Source organism: Lutjanus erythropterus, chromosome 8, assembly GCF_056507025.1.
Source record: "Lutjanus erythropterus isolate fLutEry1 chromosome 8, fLutEry1.hap2, whole genome shotgun sequence".
In the NCBI taxonomy this organism is placed as follows: Eukaryota; Metazoa; Chordata; class Actinopteri; order Lutjaniformes; family Lutjanidae; genus Lutjanus; species Lutjanus erythropterus.
The window spans coordinates 10372967-10389187 of NC_139324.1; the positions used below are offsets into that span (position 1 = coordinate 10372967).

The following is a 16221-nucleotide window of genomic DNA, read 5'->3' on the forward strand; positions in this document are numbered from 1 at the left end:
AGCTACAACCCATACAGTCTGTGGATTGGTGAAGTTGAGCACAGTGTATTTAATGGAGCTGGCAGTCCAGCACGCTGCAGCCTGTGGCTTCTGATAAACACAAATGCATAAAATATACAAGTATTTAAGGACTTGTCATTCACATGTAAGTGGAAAGTCACAACATCATCAAACTATGTCTTTTGTAATTGTTTTAATGTGAGAGACAACTAGTGACAGAACTTACATACTGAGAATTTAATGGTATTGCTATCAATTTTTTTTAATTGGGACCCACACCTAACTGATAAAAAGATTTATCCTGACATTTTCTACCAGAAAAGGAACAGACAAAACACGATAAAAGCGATACCATCTCCTTTCTACTCATGAACAAATAAAGAAACTGCACAAGGTTATTTTGATATGAAACACCATGCAAATGATTAGTATGAATGGCACTACCACAATATAACAGGTCAAAAATTAGTCCAACTCAGTAGTCCAATAACAACAAATGATGTGTTAGAAATACACTTCAAACATCTGGCCAGCCAAAAACATAAAACTATTCTGTCACAAGACAAACTGGGTATCTCCACACACAGTCAACAAACAAGTTAACCTCTGACACAAAATCAGTGTGTCATCAGCCCTCCTGTAGGGTGAAGTGCATGAAAAGGAAGGAACCATGCACAAACAAAACAGCCACCAAGAAGGAGATCAGCTCACATCACAGCCTCGGCCTCCTGCGTGTGCAAAGCGACTCACGTCAGAAAAGTCAGGAATAGTAACATCGTCCAGGTCCCGGGGGAGGCCACTGCTACTGGCCGCACTCCTCAAAAAACTGGCAACAGAGCCGCAGTTGTCCTACATTGGCCACCAGGGGGCGACACAGAACAGGAAGAAGAACAGGCCAAACACTCAGGAGAGGGTCAATACTTTAAGAAACACCAGCAAGTTAGAAATTCATGTTGAAAGACACAGTAGAGAATTATTAACAAATCATCATCAGTGGACCAAAAGAATCAAAGGTCATTACTTGTTTATTAATAAGGCCCGTTGTCACAATTGTTTGCCAGTTTTGAAAAGTGGGTCCACAGAAATAAAGTCTGAGAAACACTGCTTTAATCTAATTTTATCACCTCAGGTTCCTCATTTTCTCCTTCACATTACAGGCCTCTGAACCAGCCATTATTTCAAACCATTATTTTGAAAATCTGAATCAGGTGCTTGTATGAAATAAATCGGACCAGAGTGAAAACAGGAATGAATATGTACAATTCCATGTATGGGAGTTAAGACAGGGTAAAAGACTGATGCATACTGGTGTGGGAACCTGCTTTTTCAGATAAATCAACAGACATCTAAATCCTAACAGGAATATTTTGCAGCTGCTTTTTGTGAATGACAATCCTCTGCTGCTGCAGGCTTGTGACAGATGGCCCTGACCAGCAACTGTACTGTAGCTCGTCCTAAACTCAGTGAACTGGACTGACGACCACGCAAATTTAGCAGACTCTCATTTCATAGTAACGTTTCAGACATCCGTGTGGTTTTGTTAACCTGAGTGTCTTTCACTGCTTCTTCGCGCTCCAGTTCACAACTAATTCACTTTGAAAACAAAACATGAACATCCTGTAATGGCTGTGCTGTACAGGGCCACCAGGAAATACCTGCTTGCCCTTGGCACACTGAACAAATAATGTTTACGCAAATTCTGCACACCATGCCAACTGTGGGTCACAGTAACACCAAGAACGAACATGGTCTAATTATAAATCAAATTCCTCTAATGTCCAACAGTGAATCGTAAACCAAATGTATTCAGAGTAAGGGCACGGTGGTCAACACACCGGCAGTTTGTAGAAGCAGAGAGGAGAACCAACATGGAAGCCAAGCAAAGTACTGCTGTGACAGGGTCATCAGCATAATGTATTTTAGCCACTAGAGCTGAGCAATGTCTACCGAAGTAGTACTGAAGCATTGCACTGATATTGTTTTTGTATACTTTCCTTTATAATTTTTATATGCATGTATATGTATGCATATGTAGATATCAATTACAAATTAGAAAGTACTTTATGCTGTTTTACCTTCAGTAAATCAGGTGCAAGGTACTAACATAATAAACCCATGCTTAATTTTTACACTCTTTGGATGACAGTCTTTAAAATACAGTACATATTCATCAGTTCAAAGTTCCTTTGGCAAAAACAGTAATTTTTATCTACAACACAAGAGGTTCTGGTCTACCACTGTCTTTCAACAACTCATGTTCTGCGAAGGGAAATTACAAGTTTTTTCAAAAGGAGTCTGGTGGCTTTGGAGAGAGTAATGTTTTGCTCATATAACTGTCTGTCCAACAGCAAGGCAAAACAGTGAAAATATTCTAAACATAGCATACACTTTAAGTGATATTGACTTTATGAAGTGGCTTTTGCTGCTGGCACAGTGCTTAGCTTCCTACACCAACACTCCTGCTGCTTCTCCAACTGTTGGTAATATACTGACCTCATACAACCCCACTTCAAGTATGCTGACAACGTACAAGTGGGCTACTGCTAAACTAAAAACTGCTACACCTCAGGGTTGGTAGCTGGGTGTCTGGGGAGTGAAGGCTCACCACTGGGCTGGCGCGGGCCGAACTGGCCCTGGAGGACGCTCTGGAGCCGGAGCTGCGATAACTAGTGTACTCTAAAGGCTGTAAAGAGAACAGACGGTTATGTTTCTGTCTACACGTGGACACAAACACAAACAAACATGCTGGAGAGGACCAATAACACAATTTAGGATCTAAATCACAATCTGTTAAATGCAAAATATACACCTAAGGTGAAAAGACTCACTGAATCTTTTACTTTGTTTTGAATCAGACTTAAAATTAAACCCAATTACATTAAAATTCAAAACAACTCCCATGCAGCAGCATCACTCAAAAGTTACTGAATGCAGTGTTTCCTCTACACTCCTAAATCCTAGCCGCCACTCCTTCAAATTTCTTTTTTTACCCTGTCAGGTACTTACGAGCACTAAGGTAAACTGCAGATAACTATCTTGCTCAGTATGGAAATATACTTGTGCGTGCTCATTTGCATGATGCTAGCGGAGCGAATTCCCGAATTACAAATAAACAATAAAGCAGCGAATTACCGGCCGGAGAAGAGGTAGACGTAAGTTATTAGCTTGAGATAAATCGACATAGATTTTACAAGTTAAACAGACGTTAACAATATGTTGATGACCAGCTAACGTTACGTAACTTATCGGTAGTTTAAGTTAATTTGGCCCGGTGCCAACTCAGTGTCGCTAATGTGAGTAAACTAATTGATAGTATTAGGCTAACGTTAATATCTACACACCATTATGTAACAACTGACTGCATTTTTCAGATGAGTTTATTGAAATATTTCTCTAAGAAGAGAAATGGAACGCCTGCCCCCGCTGCTGAAAAAAATCCTAGAGGAAACACTGGAATGTCTCGCTCACGTAAGAGGAAAACAAAAGCAAACTTCACACATGGTCCAATCCATTATTTCACAATGAATTTATATTCACTCACTCTTCTTCTAAGTAAGCCACTGTTAGTATGATCAGTCCAGACAGTTAACAATCCAGGAACAGAAAACACTTTGCAAACAAACCAAGAAAGCCACAAGTCAAAGACAATCTTACATGAGAAGTGGAACCAGTGACCCGCCGTGACCCACTGCAGAGACTGTCTTCATATAAGGAGCTCTGCACATGTGACATGCCACACACATACACACACACACACGCACACACAGTGTAAGCAGTATGCTGGGAATAAACAATGACATTCTGGTCATTTTATTGTCTGCTTTTCTACTGAATGGTGAAAAAACACATCCCTGCCTTTAGGTTAGTGCCTTCTGTGTGGCTCCATTCAGAACTGAACAAATGTATCACAAATTTGAACCAATAATATAGTAAATCACCAAAGAGCATCAGTCAAACTTCAAACAGTGAAAAACAATGTTGAAAACAGGATAGAAATGTTCCATTTCTGTTATTTTCATGTGCTGATGTGAGATGTGTGGCGCTATCAGGGATGTATTACAGAGTCATGGGAATGACGAGGAGACAGTGGGATTGGAAACAGCTGATCAATCATTTGAGTTAAATATCTGCTATGCCAGAACTTATTTCAGAAAAGGTGTTGCTATCTGCCATTGACTGTTTTTCAAGAAAAGCAAAAACCATCTCAAGTGAGTGTAAAAACTTTTTTGATATACAACAGTCTAAAGAAATATCGTGCCGTTATTTTTTCAGGAGCAAAACAGCTAATTTTATCAGGTGGAAACCTTTTCTTGTATATATGAATATGTGAGAGCGTTAATATTAAGTTTATGAGTTGCTACGGCCCCACTATGGTGGTTGCTGTGGTGACTCAAATGATGTGTAATGTTTGATAGACGTACCTGCAGAGAATGATGTGCTTGTTTTTTCCCCCTTTCCTTATTAATATGCTGAGACGTACGGTGTTGTGTTTTAAATTCTCATGTTTTTCTGTTTTTTTTTTTCATTTATTAAATGGAAAACATAAAATTCAATAAAATGAGCAAAACTGAAAAAGTTTCCATTAACCTTTTCCAACATGCATAAAAATACTGTTAACTGGAAGCCCTTGACTGATTTCATTCAATCCTTTGCTCTTAAGACAAACAAGGTCAGTTTCAGGTGTGAGAGAACGCTGGTGTGAGTGAACGATAATCACAGGTGTCATTTTACACTGCGTGGAGGTTACAGTGGGTAAAAGGTAAGCTGATAATGACTTGAACCAACCCTGCGATACAGCTGCTGGCTGATCTGACTGAGTGACCTGTAGAACTGCAACACAGGATGGAGTTGGAGGTAAGACTAAGGTTTACGACACAGCAGGCTGGAACACGTTTTGAAAACATGAGCAATTCTCTTTTCTCTTGTCCCTCTCCACAGAAATGTGGAAGGTCACGTAGCGGGTTGAGAGTAGCAATAACACTAGCAGTCGTCTGTATACAGACCTGATAACCATTGAAAGATGAACCTGGGTTTCTGGAAGAGGACAGACCATTGAAGCTGTACAAGTCAGAAGAAGCATAGGAGGCCTGAAATGAACAAAGGGGAAGAATGAAGCGACAGTAACAAGCTAAGAGAAGGAGATGGAAAGGATGAAAATGGAAAGGATGGTCAGAAACATCATTTTATACAGTCATCCTTCAACCAAAGTGTAACTTGCAGCTGTGAACGATGCATTCATACCAGGATCACACACACATGCACAAATCAGTGGAACTAAGACTACACACTAAGGCTGAGCAATTAATCAAAATATTATCAAAACTACAACAGCCAAGTGCAATATCCAGATCACAGGAACTGCAGTTTTGCAGGTAAAATGTTTCACAACAAACCACTACAAATGAAGCATCGTGGTGCTAGAGAGACCCCAGCCTACATATCACACCATCATCCTTTTTTTTCAATGAAAATGAAATGCAAAAATTCCTCCTACAATCATAACTCATATTGAATCTTTCAAAACAGTCACAACATATTTTTTTTTTTCCACATATTGTATTACACAGGGATGCAGTCTGCGACCCAAATGCAACACTTTTTTAAGACTGTGCAAGTTAAAATTTTATGTGGGCATTAAGGTTGGGTGATATATTATGATTTTCCAGCTGGCCACTATTGGCCCAGCTACCGATGACTGTTGACATATTTGTGTAGATGTGTGTGTGTGTGTGTGTGTGTGTGTGTGTGTGTGTGTGTGTGTGTGTGTGTGTGTGTGTGTGTGTGTGTGTGTGTGTTGTTGGTGCCTTATTTTATCAGTAATAATGATGCAGCACTAAAGATTTCATTCATTCCCTGTCTGGACAGAAAAACTGCTTAGAGTTAGATTTCAGTGGCGGGGCTTTTCTTTAAGTATCTCCTACAAATGCTGACAACATGAGTCTATAATCATATTTTTTAATTGTGTGTTTTGACATTTTTAGTGCATAATGATACACATTGCTGCATGCAGTACGTCTTTGCACTACATTCAGTCAATTAACTGTCATTTAACAAAGAGGCAGAAATAACAATAATGATTGTCCTATTAATAATTTAGATGTAAAGCATCCAAGATCATAGATTAATACCATGCATACCAAAAACAAACAAACAAAAAACAGTGCTGCTAGTGGAAAGGTTAGTCTGGATTACTGTACATGACAGTTTCATGTAAATAAATTTCCACTATAGCCAAGTCATTACATTTATGGTTTTGAAACTGTTGGGTCTGATGGGTCCTTGTCAGGAAAAGTCCACTGGTACATAGACATTCATCTCTGGAAGCTATTTTTTTTAATACAACAAGGCAATCACACCGCTTGTCATCTCCGGGAGATACTCCACAACAATGAGGATGACAAAATTCATGCACCACATGTTCTTTAGTATAAAACAGAACAGCTTGATTAGAGTAAAACTACATGCCTCACAACTTTACACACGTAGAGAGGTGATCACCACAGACTATTAGTGATATGAGAAATAAAACCATCTGCAGTGCAGAGCTACCCACCGGCTGCAGGTCTAATCTGGAGGCACGAGACACCCGGCTGTCATCACTTAGTCTGGAGCTCTGAGAGTCAAACGCCAACATCACAGAAACTGAACGTCATTTTCAATATATCCATTTGACAGCACACAGCTTTGTTTCAGCATCACAGAGGTCCAACTTATTGACAAATCACACAGTATACTGATCTGAAGCTATCGGTTTGGAAATTTGTTATTAATGTTGTGTTTCAAAAAACCGCCATGTCCTTTGTGGAGGTGCGGTTAATCTTGAATAAATTGTTACATTATTTGTGTTGAGCTAATTTCCTTCATTCGACAAGAACTAATTAAACAGTTTATTTAGTCCTTCCTTTGTCATGTAATGTTGTTGGTTCTTTATCTTGTTCAATCAAGTAAGCTTTCATCTAAAGTTTTATTGCTGCATTCCAAGGCCAAGTCTTATTCATTTTTTCAAACACAAAGGAATCCCTTCAGATTGTGCTTGTAGATTATCAAATTGAAGAGAACATTTTCCTTCCGTGCACACCAACAACATGTGATATCCTGTTTCAACTTGGCCGTACTCACGCAACCAATCAAAGTTGCCAGGTAACTAAATTTAATAACAAAACACTTAAGTTTGCCTCAAAACAACATTTTCAAAAGCTACAGAGATCAGCTATCGGTATTAAGTGTGAACAGATTGAAAATTTGTATGTAAATGTACAATCTTTAAATATAAAACACCTTCCACAAATACAAAACCTGAGATGTAAACTCACAAAAATATTTTGCAAATACACAGACTGCACAAATAAAAGTAATATCTGTGATTAAATTTACAAATGAATGAAAAGCATTTCTAAATATCTTCCTACCATTCAGCTTTCAAACAGGCATTTATGAACCCAGTTTTTATTTGTGAATCAAAATGGCATTTGCAAATCTCATTTCTACACCTGTGGATCTGCATTTAAGACAGAGTTTTGAGACAAAGTTTCCTGGGCTGAAGGAAAAATTTAAACAACTACCAACACCAACATATAATCGAAAAACTTAAGCAGGGTGCTGTTTCCACATTTCAAAACAAGACCATGTAGTGTTTCTATAAGCATATTTTTTGTCTTTAAACTGTCAATATGCAGCATGCATTCATTATTTTATTATGTTAATATCACACAGCGAGTGCAAAAGCCACAAAGCACTTCACATCTTACTAATGTAGCTGTAATGTCTGTGTAGAGCCGCATCATATTTAGTTTTGGATTCACAAATAAAAACTGATTCACAAATGCCTGTTTGAAAGTTGTAAATGTTAGGAAGAGATTCACAACTTCTCTTCATTTATTTGTAAATTTAATGTATTCACAGATATTATTGTTGGTTTTTGCAGTGTATTTGCAGATTGTTTTTATAATTTGCAAAATATTTTTATGACTTTACAAATCCTTTTTTGTATTTGTGGAAGGTGTTTTATATTTACAGATTTACATATATGGATTGTCAATCTGTTCACACAAATACTGAGACAAATCTGTCTCCACACAAAGCAGAATTCCACTTGTTATCAGAGTATCACAGCATTAACAGAGCAGTTTGGCCTCAGAACAGTGCAGTTGTATTTGGCTCATCAAGCCCAAAGTTAAATTATATACTGTTCTGGACAGTCAGTGCACAGCTTTCAGCAATAAGGATGAGGAGACGCACCGTGAGGTCTAGTCTGGAGGAGCGAGACACTCGGCTTTCATCACTGAGTCTTGAGCTCTGGCAGCATGAGAAAAACGAGGCTCGTGAATGACAGGTTGGAGGTTGTCTAGAAATTTGCAAACATTCCCTTATTCTACAAACCGACCAAATGTAAATGTCTGTACAATCAGTTCAACACACAGCTACTGACCCTGCTGGATATTACACTGTATTCATCGTCACAGCCGTTCCTCTATGGATAAAGAACACAAGTGAGAAACACTGCTGCCATTTCCGTGCAGGCCATTTGTGCATTTACTGGTGGGGCATTTACATACATCTCTGTCTTTGTGCTTATGCTTCTTCTTTTTCTTTGACTTCTTATGAGAAGAGAGTGAGGAAGAAGCCTTAGAGTGAGAGAAAGAGAAGTGAAGGGTGAAGGATGCAAACACGCCATCTGGACAAATCTCTCACTTCAAAAAAAGGGTATACAATAACATTATCATTACTGTAGCAGGAAAATCCAAGCAACACATACATGCATCATGAACTCCACACTCTAGTAATATGCATACAAAAAGGCCACAAAGTATTAACATTCCATTATATGTCAAAAATAACTGATTTGGCGGAAAAAAAACTGGCTGAGCCAAATATCCAGGATTGTACGACCATGAGAATGATCAGTATGAAGAATTTTTCCACATTACATAGCACTAAAGAAATAGTACTTACCATTTTGAGACATAACAGAGCCTAAAATAGCCAAAAAGCGCACTGTGTTTTGGTTGGAGCTGTAAAGCTCTCTAACACACCCTGTTCTTTTTGCCGAAATCAAATACAACTGACTCCAAGGTCAATGTTTCTTCAGAACAGCAAAAACAAGCACACGACCAAACATAATCACTTGAGAGGATCACATGAAACTTATCAAGATTCATGCTGTTTCCTACATATTTAAATTAGTTGTGTTCCTCCACAATCACAAACTTTAAAATTATGAACCATAAATCTTTCATCCTTCATAAAAAAAGAAAATAAAACTGAACTGACAGCACACAGACATGCTTTGTATAATACAGTGATGTTCTGTAAACCCTAATTTCATCACAAGGATAAAACAAGATTTACTCCATGCTTTGAGTTCTTTGAACCAGCTCTTACTCAAACAACGACTCATTCACATGACAAATCTTCAAGCAGTAACTCATCCAAGCATACCAACCCTTACCCCTCCGCCGTAAGCCCCGACTGCGTCGAGATCCGACTGTACAAACGACACAACAACATCTTCACCAACGTGTGACACCCACACTGACGGCACCTTGTTAACTTGCCAAGGACAGACACACTGCCTCCACATAACCAAAGGTTCAAGAGGACAAGGTCCATCTTTGTGAAATCAAAAAGCAGCATTTATTTGATAATCGTTAAAGGAAGAGGAGAGAAGAGAGGTTTAAAGAAAGTCTCTGGATTTTTAAATGCATGTGCAGTTTGAGTGATACTGACCCTGACACTGCCCCGGCTTCCCACTGACATCCGCTCATCGTCGTCTGAGAGCTGTGTGAGACAGTGAGAGATTGAAATGGATGGTTAGGGGTTTGGAAAATGGTCACAATGTGTGATTTACGTCAACAGTCTCAGCGAACAGTGGATTATGACAGGAGACATCTTGCTGCAGTGCTACAGTGTTTTCCTTCTGACAATGTTTATGATGATTAGAGATCTGATGTGTGTGTGGACTTTGTTGTAATTGAGATGAAAACCAAAGTAAAAAATAAAAAAGTACAAAGAACATCAAATTTCAAATCTCAAAACATCTCGAAATAACTATGATTTATTTCAGGGCTTTGTGATTCTGCATAATGTCCGAGTCTGGTTGCTTAGCTAGCAAAGGCTAGTAGCTCATAAAGGCATAGCGAGCGCTTTGTCTTTTATATAGCATAGCTATGCTTTTTAACAAAAACAGTTTTCACTCAGTGTTTTACAACCATGGTCAAACTACTGTCAATGAAACTCACAATGCTGTTTATGTTTGACTTTAAAAACTTCACTTTTACCATATTGATGTAATTGGTGTTAAAGAAACGTACTTTCATCTGAATTTATCAAGACAACAGGTAAACATGGAGAAGTGTTGTGTTCATCATGTCACCAGACAAAAAAAATAAACTCACACATTAGAGGCCCTTTTCAAATAATATGCTCACATTAAGGGTGCTCTGATTGATCAGCCACAATCTTTATCAGCAAATATTCGTTCAAAATAGTTTGAGGGACAGCGACTTGATGTTGCATTCAGGCGTAATTACTAAGCTTTGTGGGGCAAAGCATGAGGGCGCCTAAAAGTACTTCATGGTGCATTCAAATGCAACTCGAAACTCAGTAATCTATACTCAAGTTGCCTTTAAAACAGGAAATACATAGGCCTACACATGTAATTACTTTTTTGCTGTTTCATTAAAGTATTTTTCATAATTAGAAGCTAAAATCGTAACAATATACCATTCATTGCTACACAGGCATATTCAACAGGTTCTCTAGTACTTCTGTGGTCATTTTCAAGTTGTTTTATATTTAACAAAGTTGTTAAGAATAGTGAAATTTAAAAAAGAAAAGCTAAATGATGAGAAGGAGGCTACAAATAGACACTGGGATCGGCCCCAGGAATCCTGATCGGAGCACCCTTTGCACAAATCTATACACTTCTGACCACACACAGCCTGCTACATCTATCGACCTGAAGCAAACACTGGATACTGAGTTGCTCCCAGTGGTTCTCCAGGAGGTGGTGGACAAGATTAGACATGGAAAGGCATGAAGAGATGGAAACAGAGGGAGGGCTACAAACCGTGTGTATCCGTGAAGAACGTGAGTATCTCTCACTGTCCTCCTGGATGAGGGAGGGAAGGGGTGAAGATGGAGAGGAGAGGAGAGGAGATGAAGGAGGAGAGAAATGTCAAAAGATCAACAAGACAGATGGAGGAGGAAGTTAACCGTTTCTCAATTTTTTGAGGTCCAGTTGTGTCCAGTCTAAGAAGAAGTTGCATTTTTTGATTACAGCCAAAAAATCTTTAAAACTTATTACAGTATTGTTTTATGGTTTATGATGTTGAGATATGTGTGATTATTTTGGCCAAGATAGTTGCTGGTATTTTATTTAGGAGCAATTAGCACACAATATTGGACACCACATGAAGTGACTGGCATGTAAGCAAATACCAGGAAATGTCAAATTCTTTTTGGTTCATTTTGGATTTGTAGAAAGCATGAATTAAACAAATCTAGACAACCTGACAGTGAAGTACACACAGACATTCACAGAATCAAGCATGCGTGTTCTTAAAACCACCACACTGAACCAGTGACGCAGTCAACAAACCACTGAGACACCCATGTTGTCACCTCAAATTGCAGCATTCTGTAAGTGAATTACTTTAGTAGAAAAACACACGGTGGTTAGTGAAATTACAAGTCACACACGCTAAATATCCTAAATGCTGTGTTTGAAACTCTCTGATGGTCTGGGGCAATTCAAACTAAGTAACTCCACAGTGGTAAATTCATCATAGTAAATCCCATGCAGTCTCACACCAACGGAGCAGATGGTCATGCTGATTCAAAGCCAAACGGGCACCCTGCTCCTTTGAATAAGTGGATTATCATTAATGGCCAAGCTTTGATTCCTTATAATCCGTTATTTTCTAAAAAGGCTTAACAGGAATTATCTGGAATTCAAAAGCAGACTCGGCACACGCCAAAAGCTTCCAAACAAACAGAAATACAAGCCTCAAAATATGCACAGAGGCAAAGAAACACATGCATTAATGTTTAAGTATAACCACAGCACAGAAACTATACCATCCATTGTTCAATATCTCCCCATTTGCTGTCCCCTCGGTCGTCTAATTTGGTGTCCAAGCCATAATATTTCTGAGAGGAGATGCGAAATGAGGGCAAGAAAAAACAGGTAACAGATTTCCATTACTTTCCTCAGTAAAACTGAAACACACCTAGGACAATTACATAATAATGCTTAAATAAAATGAGGTCAGAGTTGGAAGTAAGGAAGAGGAGGCCTACCTTCTGCACCTGAAAGATCTACACACCAGCACCGAGGAGAGGTACAGGAGAAAGATTATCAAACATGAAAACAGAGGGGAAAAGACTGAAATGAGATAATGAGATAATATGATAAAGACAGATATGAAATTAAAACTTTACAAAAGGCAGAGTGAGCTGCAGTATGGGACAGAGGACAGAGAGCATGCACAGAGGAAGGTTTCTGCTAATGAGAGCAGCTCAGGAATGCGAAGTACCCCGCTGCACGGCTGGACCAATAGTACCTGACCCAAGAACACAAGTTCACTGGACATTTGCTGAGGCCCTGGGTTAACAGGCACTTTCCCATGGCTCCTTTAGGCTGGTATCAATGGCAGAAAGCTGTAGAGTGCCAGCGCAGCAGTGTGACTTTCAGGTCCATGTTCCCATAGCGACAAAGCTGAGTCTTGTGACATACTGGCCTCTGATACTTCCTGGTACCAAGAATCAAAATCTCAACAAAAGAAGCCTGCAAGCTGAGATCACTTTCAAATTAAAGTGATTATTAACCTCAATATCCCCTTTACGTTTGCCATTAAAGGAATAGTTACACATTTTGCAAAATTATACACTTCTTTTTTTTGCCGTGCAGTTTGAAACTGCAGCATTTAGCCTAGCTTAGCATAATGACAGGAAACCCAAGGAAAAATAAGCCAGGCTCAGTCCAAAGGTGACAAAATCAGCCTGCCAGCACCTCTAAAGTAAACTTCTTATTACACTGTACTGACGGGAGGAATGATTACAACAAGCAAAACCACTTCAGGGGCCAGTTTCACAAAGACATTTTAGAATAGTCTGAAGTATTAGACAATTCTAAAGTCTGTTGCAAGTTAGACCATTTCACATCAATAAAGACTGACTAACTGTAAGCCAAAAACATTAGACACCTTACCCCCAGACTGACTCAGGCTCAAGACCCATGTTACCATGGTAACAATCAGTGCCACCAACTGATCAGTAGCACCCAACAACAAAACAGAAAAAACAGATGACTCATAATTTGTGGTTTTCTAACATTGTTATGGAGACTACAATGATATATACTAGATACTATACTAGTTTTGTTTTTCATTGTTACACCCTCTGCTAAACTTTTCAAGTAAAATGTCCTTGTGACTGTTAAGTTCCCACCGAAGACATATTTTCTACTGGGGTAAACGGAGCCGAGTGGTTGGATGTGGTCACTTGGTCAGGGATTTTTCTTTATTTTGAAAAAGGTCTTAATTTACCTGGAATTGATTGTGCCACAGTCCTACTTAAGATAGTCAAGAACTAAACTGCTTTGTGCAGTGGATGAATTTAGACGTCAATCTTAAGTCTGTCTGTTACTGTCTGTCTAAGCCATAGTCACCTACCCTTTAACATGCTGTATGTTTAATCCATACAAAAACCAAAGAGCAACTAGAGGGGCGCTCAGGGATCACAGACCTCCACCATGGCCAGAACTGTAAATTTTCAAGAGCAACCACTACATCTAAATATTTCCAAAACTATAACAATTATGTCAATATGTTTGTGCTCAGCTGAAGATTAACATCTCAGCTGTGCATTTATTATGAACTTCTAAATTGGAAGTACTTCACACACATTAGTGAAAACCACAAATTATTTTATTATCATGTACATATCTAAAAATATCAGAGGCTTAGGCTGAAATCAACAACAACGACCAACTGTATGATTGTTAAAGCTAATATATACTGAGAAGCAATCAGGAGTGTGTATGCTATCCCACTATAACCTTTTAATAGGCTTATTCTGGTCATATCAACTTCGAAAAAAAACAATAATGGGAATTTAGACATTGCTTATTTCTTACACACCTGCTGTGTTTTTTTTTTTCTACAGTAATTTTTGATGTGTTGCAGTTTAGTTTGAATGACTGTCCATTGGTCTGTGGACTATGATTTTGAAGCCTAGAGATTGGCATTATGGGGGCTGCCACCAGAGCATGTGCAGCACTGACAAGAGCATGGAGCTGGTGAGTGACGACTTGCGGGTGCTTGGTTTTGGCTTGTCCATTAAACAGGAAATAATGGTGGCCTAAAGCATAGCCTGTTTTAACAGCAATTTTATGCTAAATGGGACTATAATTTCCTAATTGTACGTCAGAGGAAGATGTGTAACTAGCAATTTACGGCCATAAACTCATTAAGAAACTATTTACTGAGGTCATAAATCAACTGAGAAGCTGGGTTATTTTTTCACAAGACTGCATACAATCTGACTTCTTTTTGCAGCCCTACTGGCCATTACAAATAATGCAAGTGTGCTTCCACTTTGGTTTCGCTTTTCAGACCCAGAAGCTTTGTCCCTTATTAACAGTAATTTAGGGTCTATGGTTTAGTCACAGAACAACATTCACTTTAGCTACAACAGGTCCCTGCATGTTTGACAAATTCAGTTAATTTTGCCATAGTCACCAGTATAACAACTGACCTATCTTGCATGTTAACAACAGTGAAAAATAATGTTTATCTCCCCTGGGATTCAGATCTGCTACAAAACTTAATGAGCTTTTCCTTGGCCCATGCTACGCCCTTCTACCAAGTTTCATGACAACAGGCAAACAAACAAACCGAGCTGAAAACATAACCTCCTTGGTGGTGATAATGACAAGCTGTGGTTTTAGAGGGTTTTTGTTGAGAGATGATTTCAACAACAACATCACCAAAATGTTCAGAAGCTACAGCATACATACAATGCGTGATATATACCCAAAATTATGTTTTTTATGGCTGCAACAATACACTTAATTTGTAATTCTGTTTGTTTATTGCACCGCTTTAAACACACTTCTATGATTGAAGGTATCTTCTGAAACCTTGGGATCTGTACAGTTTTCCTAATCAGTACTGGTAGTAATCTTGAGCAGGTATACGTCAGTCCAACTCATGTCTATCCTCTCATTTCTGTTAACCTCCCCAGGTTCAGCGTGAGGTTGTGGGGACAAGAGTTCACACCATGCTGGCCTGTTTGTCATTGTGAGTCGGTATGTCACCAGGTAGGTGTCTCTCGTGGCTGGTGTGCGTGCTGTCACTTTTGGGCGTTGCTGTCTAAAATTTGGAATGCTTGAGGAAGTACACAAATTATAGCCAATTACAGATAAATACATAAACCAATTACCCAAGATTATATTTATTTTATATGGAATGTTATTTGCCACTGTCTTCATTAGTACACTCATTTAAATCCTCAACAGACACCACAATTAACTTTTCTTATATTATTCATGTATGTACACTGTGATTCAATGGTAATATTAGAGCTGTGAAGACACTGATTTTTTCTTACCGCACCGACAAAGCAACATATTCTCATGGGATGGCAGTTTACCCTGACTGCCTTAATAATGACATTTGATTGAAGCATACCTAAGCATAATGTAACTCCTTTAAGGAATAGGACAGGACATAAGTGTGTGCTGTGTGCAAGTGAGGGAGAGAGAGCAGCAGCAGGCTGAGAGCGACAGTGCTGCTAACAAAGCAGAGCAGCAAGTTGTCAGTCTGGCAGTAAATGTACAGGACAGGTTACAGTGTGCCAGTCAATAAACACTGCAGCCTCTCAAGACCAAGACAAGTCTTGTCTGTTGTCTCCCAGCTGTTGGAAAAGTGAAGGGGGAAAGCCCCGAAGTAAGCAGAGTAGGAAAGGTTAACGCTAAGCAACCGCAAACACTAGCGCTGTACCTTTACGTCTGCTCCAGTACGATCGTATCCCTTTCAGAAGCTTTGTAATCCAGCCTTGAACTGCAGCATCTTTTTGGAGATGTGGTAAAACAAATCCACAAAGATAAATCCAACACCGCATGTCTCCTGTAGTTATTCATTCACTTTTTATGTCTTGAAAACAGTTGTTGTTGGTAGCCACCCACTTGCAATCCCAAGGTGCCTTGGGTTGGGTCTG

General features: G+C 39.0%; 1 protein-coding gene across 5 annotated transcripts in view; it reads right to left on the bottom strand.

The window, feature by feature from the left end:
- LOC146322491 (uncharacterized) overlaps window positions 1-16221 on the bottom strand; it is a 52277-nt gene that overhangs the window by 9156 nt on the left and 26900 nt on the right. For 2 of the 5 annotated variants that reach the window (XM_084724490.1, XM_084724491.1), the window contains 10 exons: window positions 9727-9777; window positions 9449-9484; window positions 8556-8624; window positions 8429-8470; window positions 8239-8295; window positions 6554-6613; window positions 5004-5087; window positions 3655-3717; window positions 2606-2683; window positions 712-849 (listed from right to left, as the gene is read on the bottom strand). In XM_084724490.1, the coding sequence (XP_084580616.1) occupies window positions 712-849; window positions 2606-2683; window positions 3655-3717; window positions 5004-5087; window positions 6554-6613; window positions 8239-8295; window positions 8429-8470; window positions 8556-8624; window positions 9449-9484; window positions 9727-9777 (678 nt within the window). Of the gene's footprint in view, window positions 1-711; window positions 850-2605; window positions 2684-3654; window positions 3718-5003; window positions 5088-6553; window positions 6614-8238; window positions 8296-8428; window positions 8471-8555; window positions 8625-9448; window positions 9485-9726; window positions 9778-11068; window positions 11111-12078; window positions 12151-12300; window positions 12319-16221 lie in introns of all 5 variants that reach the window. The other 3 variants (XM_084724489.1, XM_084724487.1, XM_084724492.1) reach the window with 3 other exon arrangements.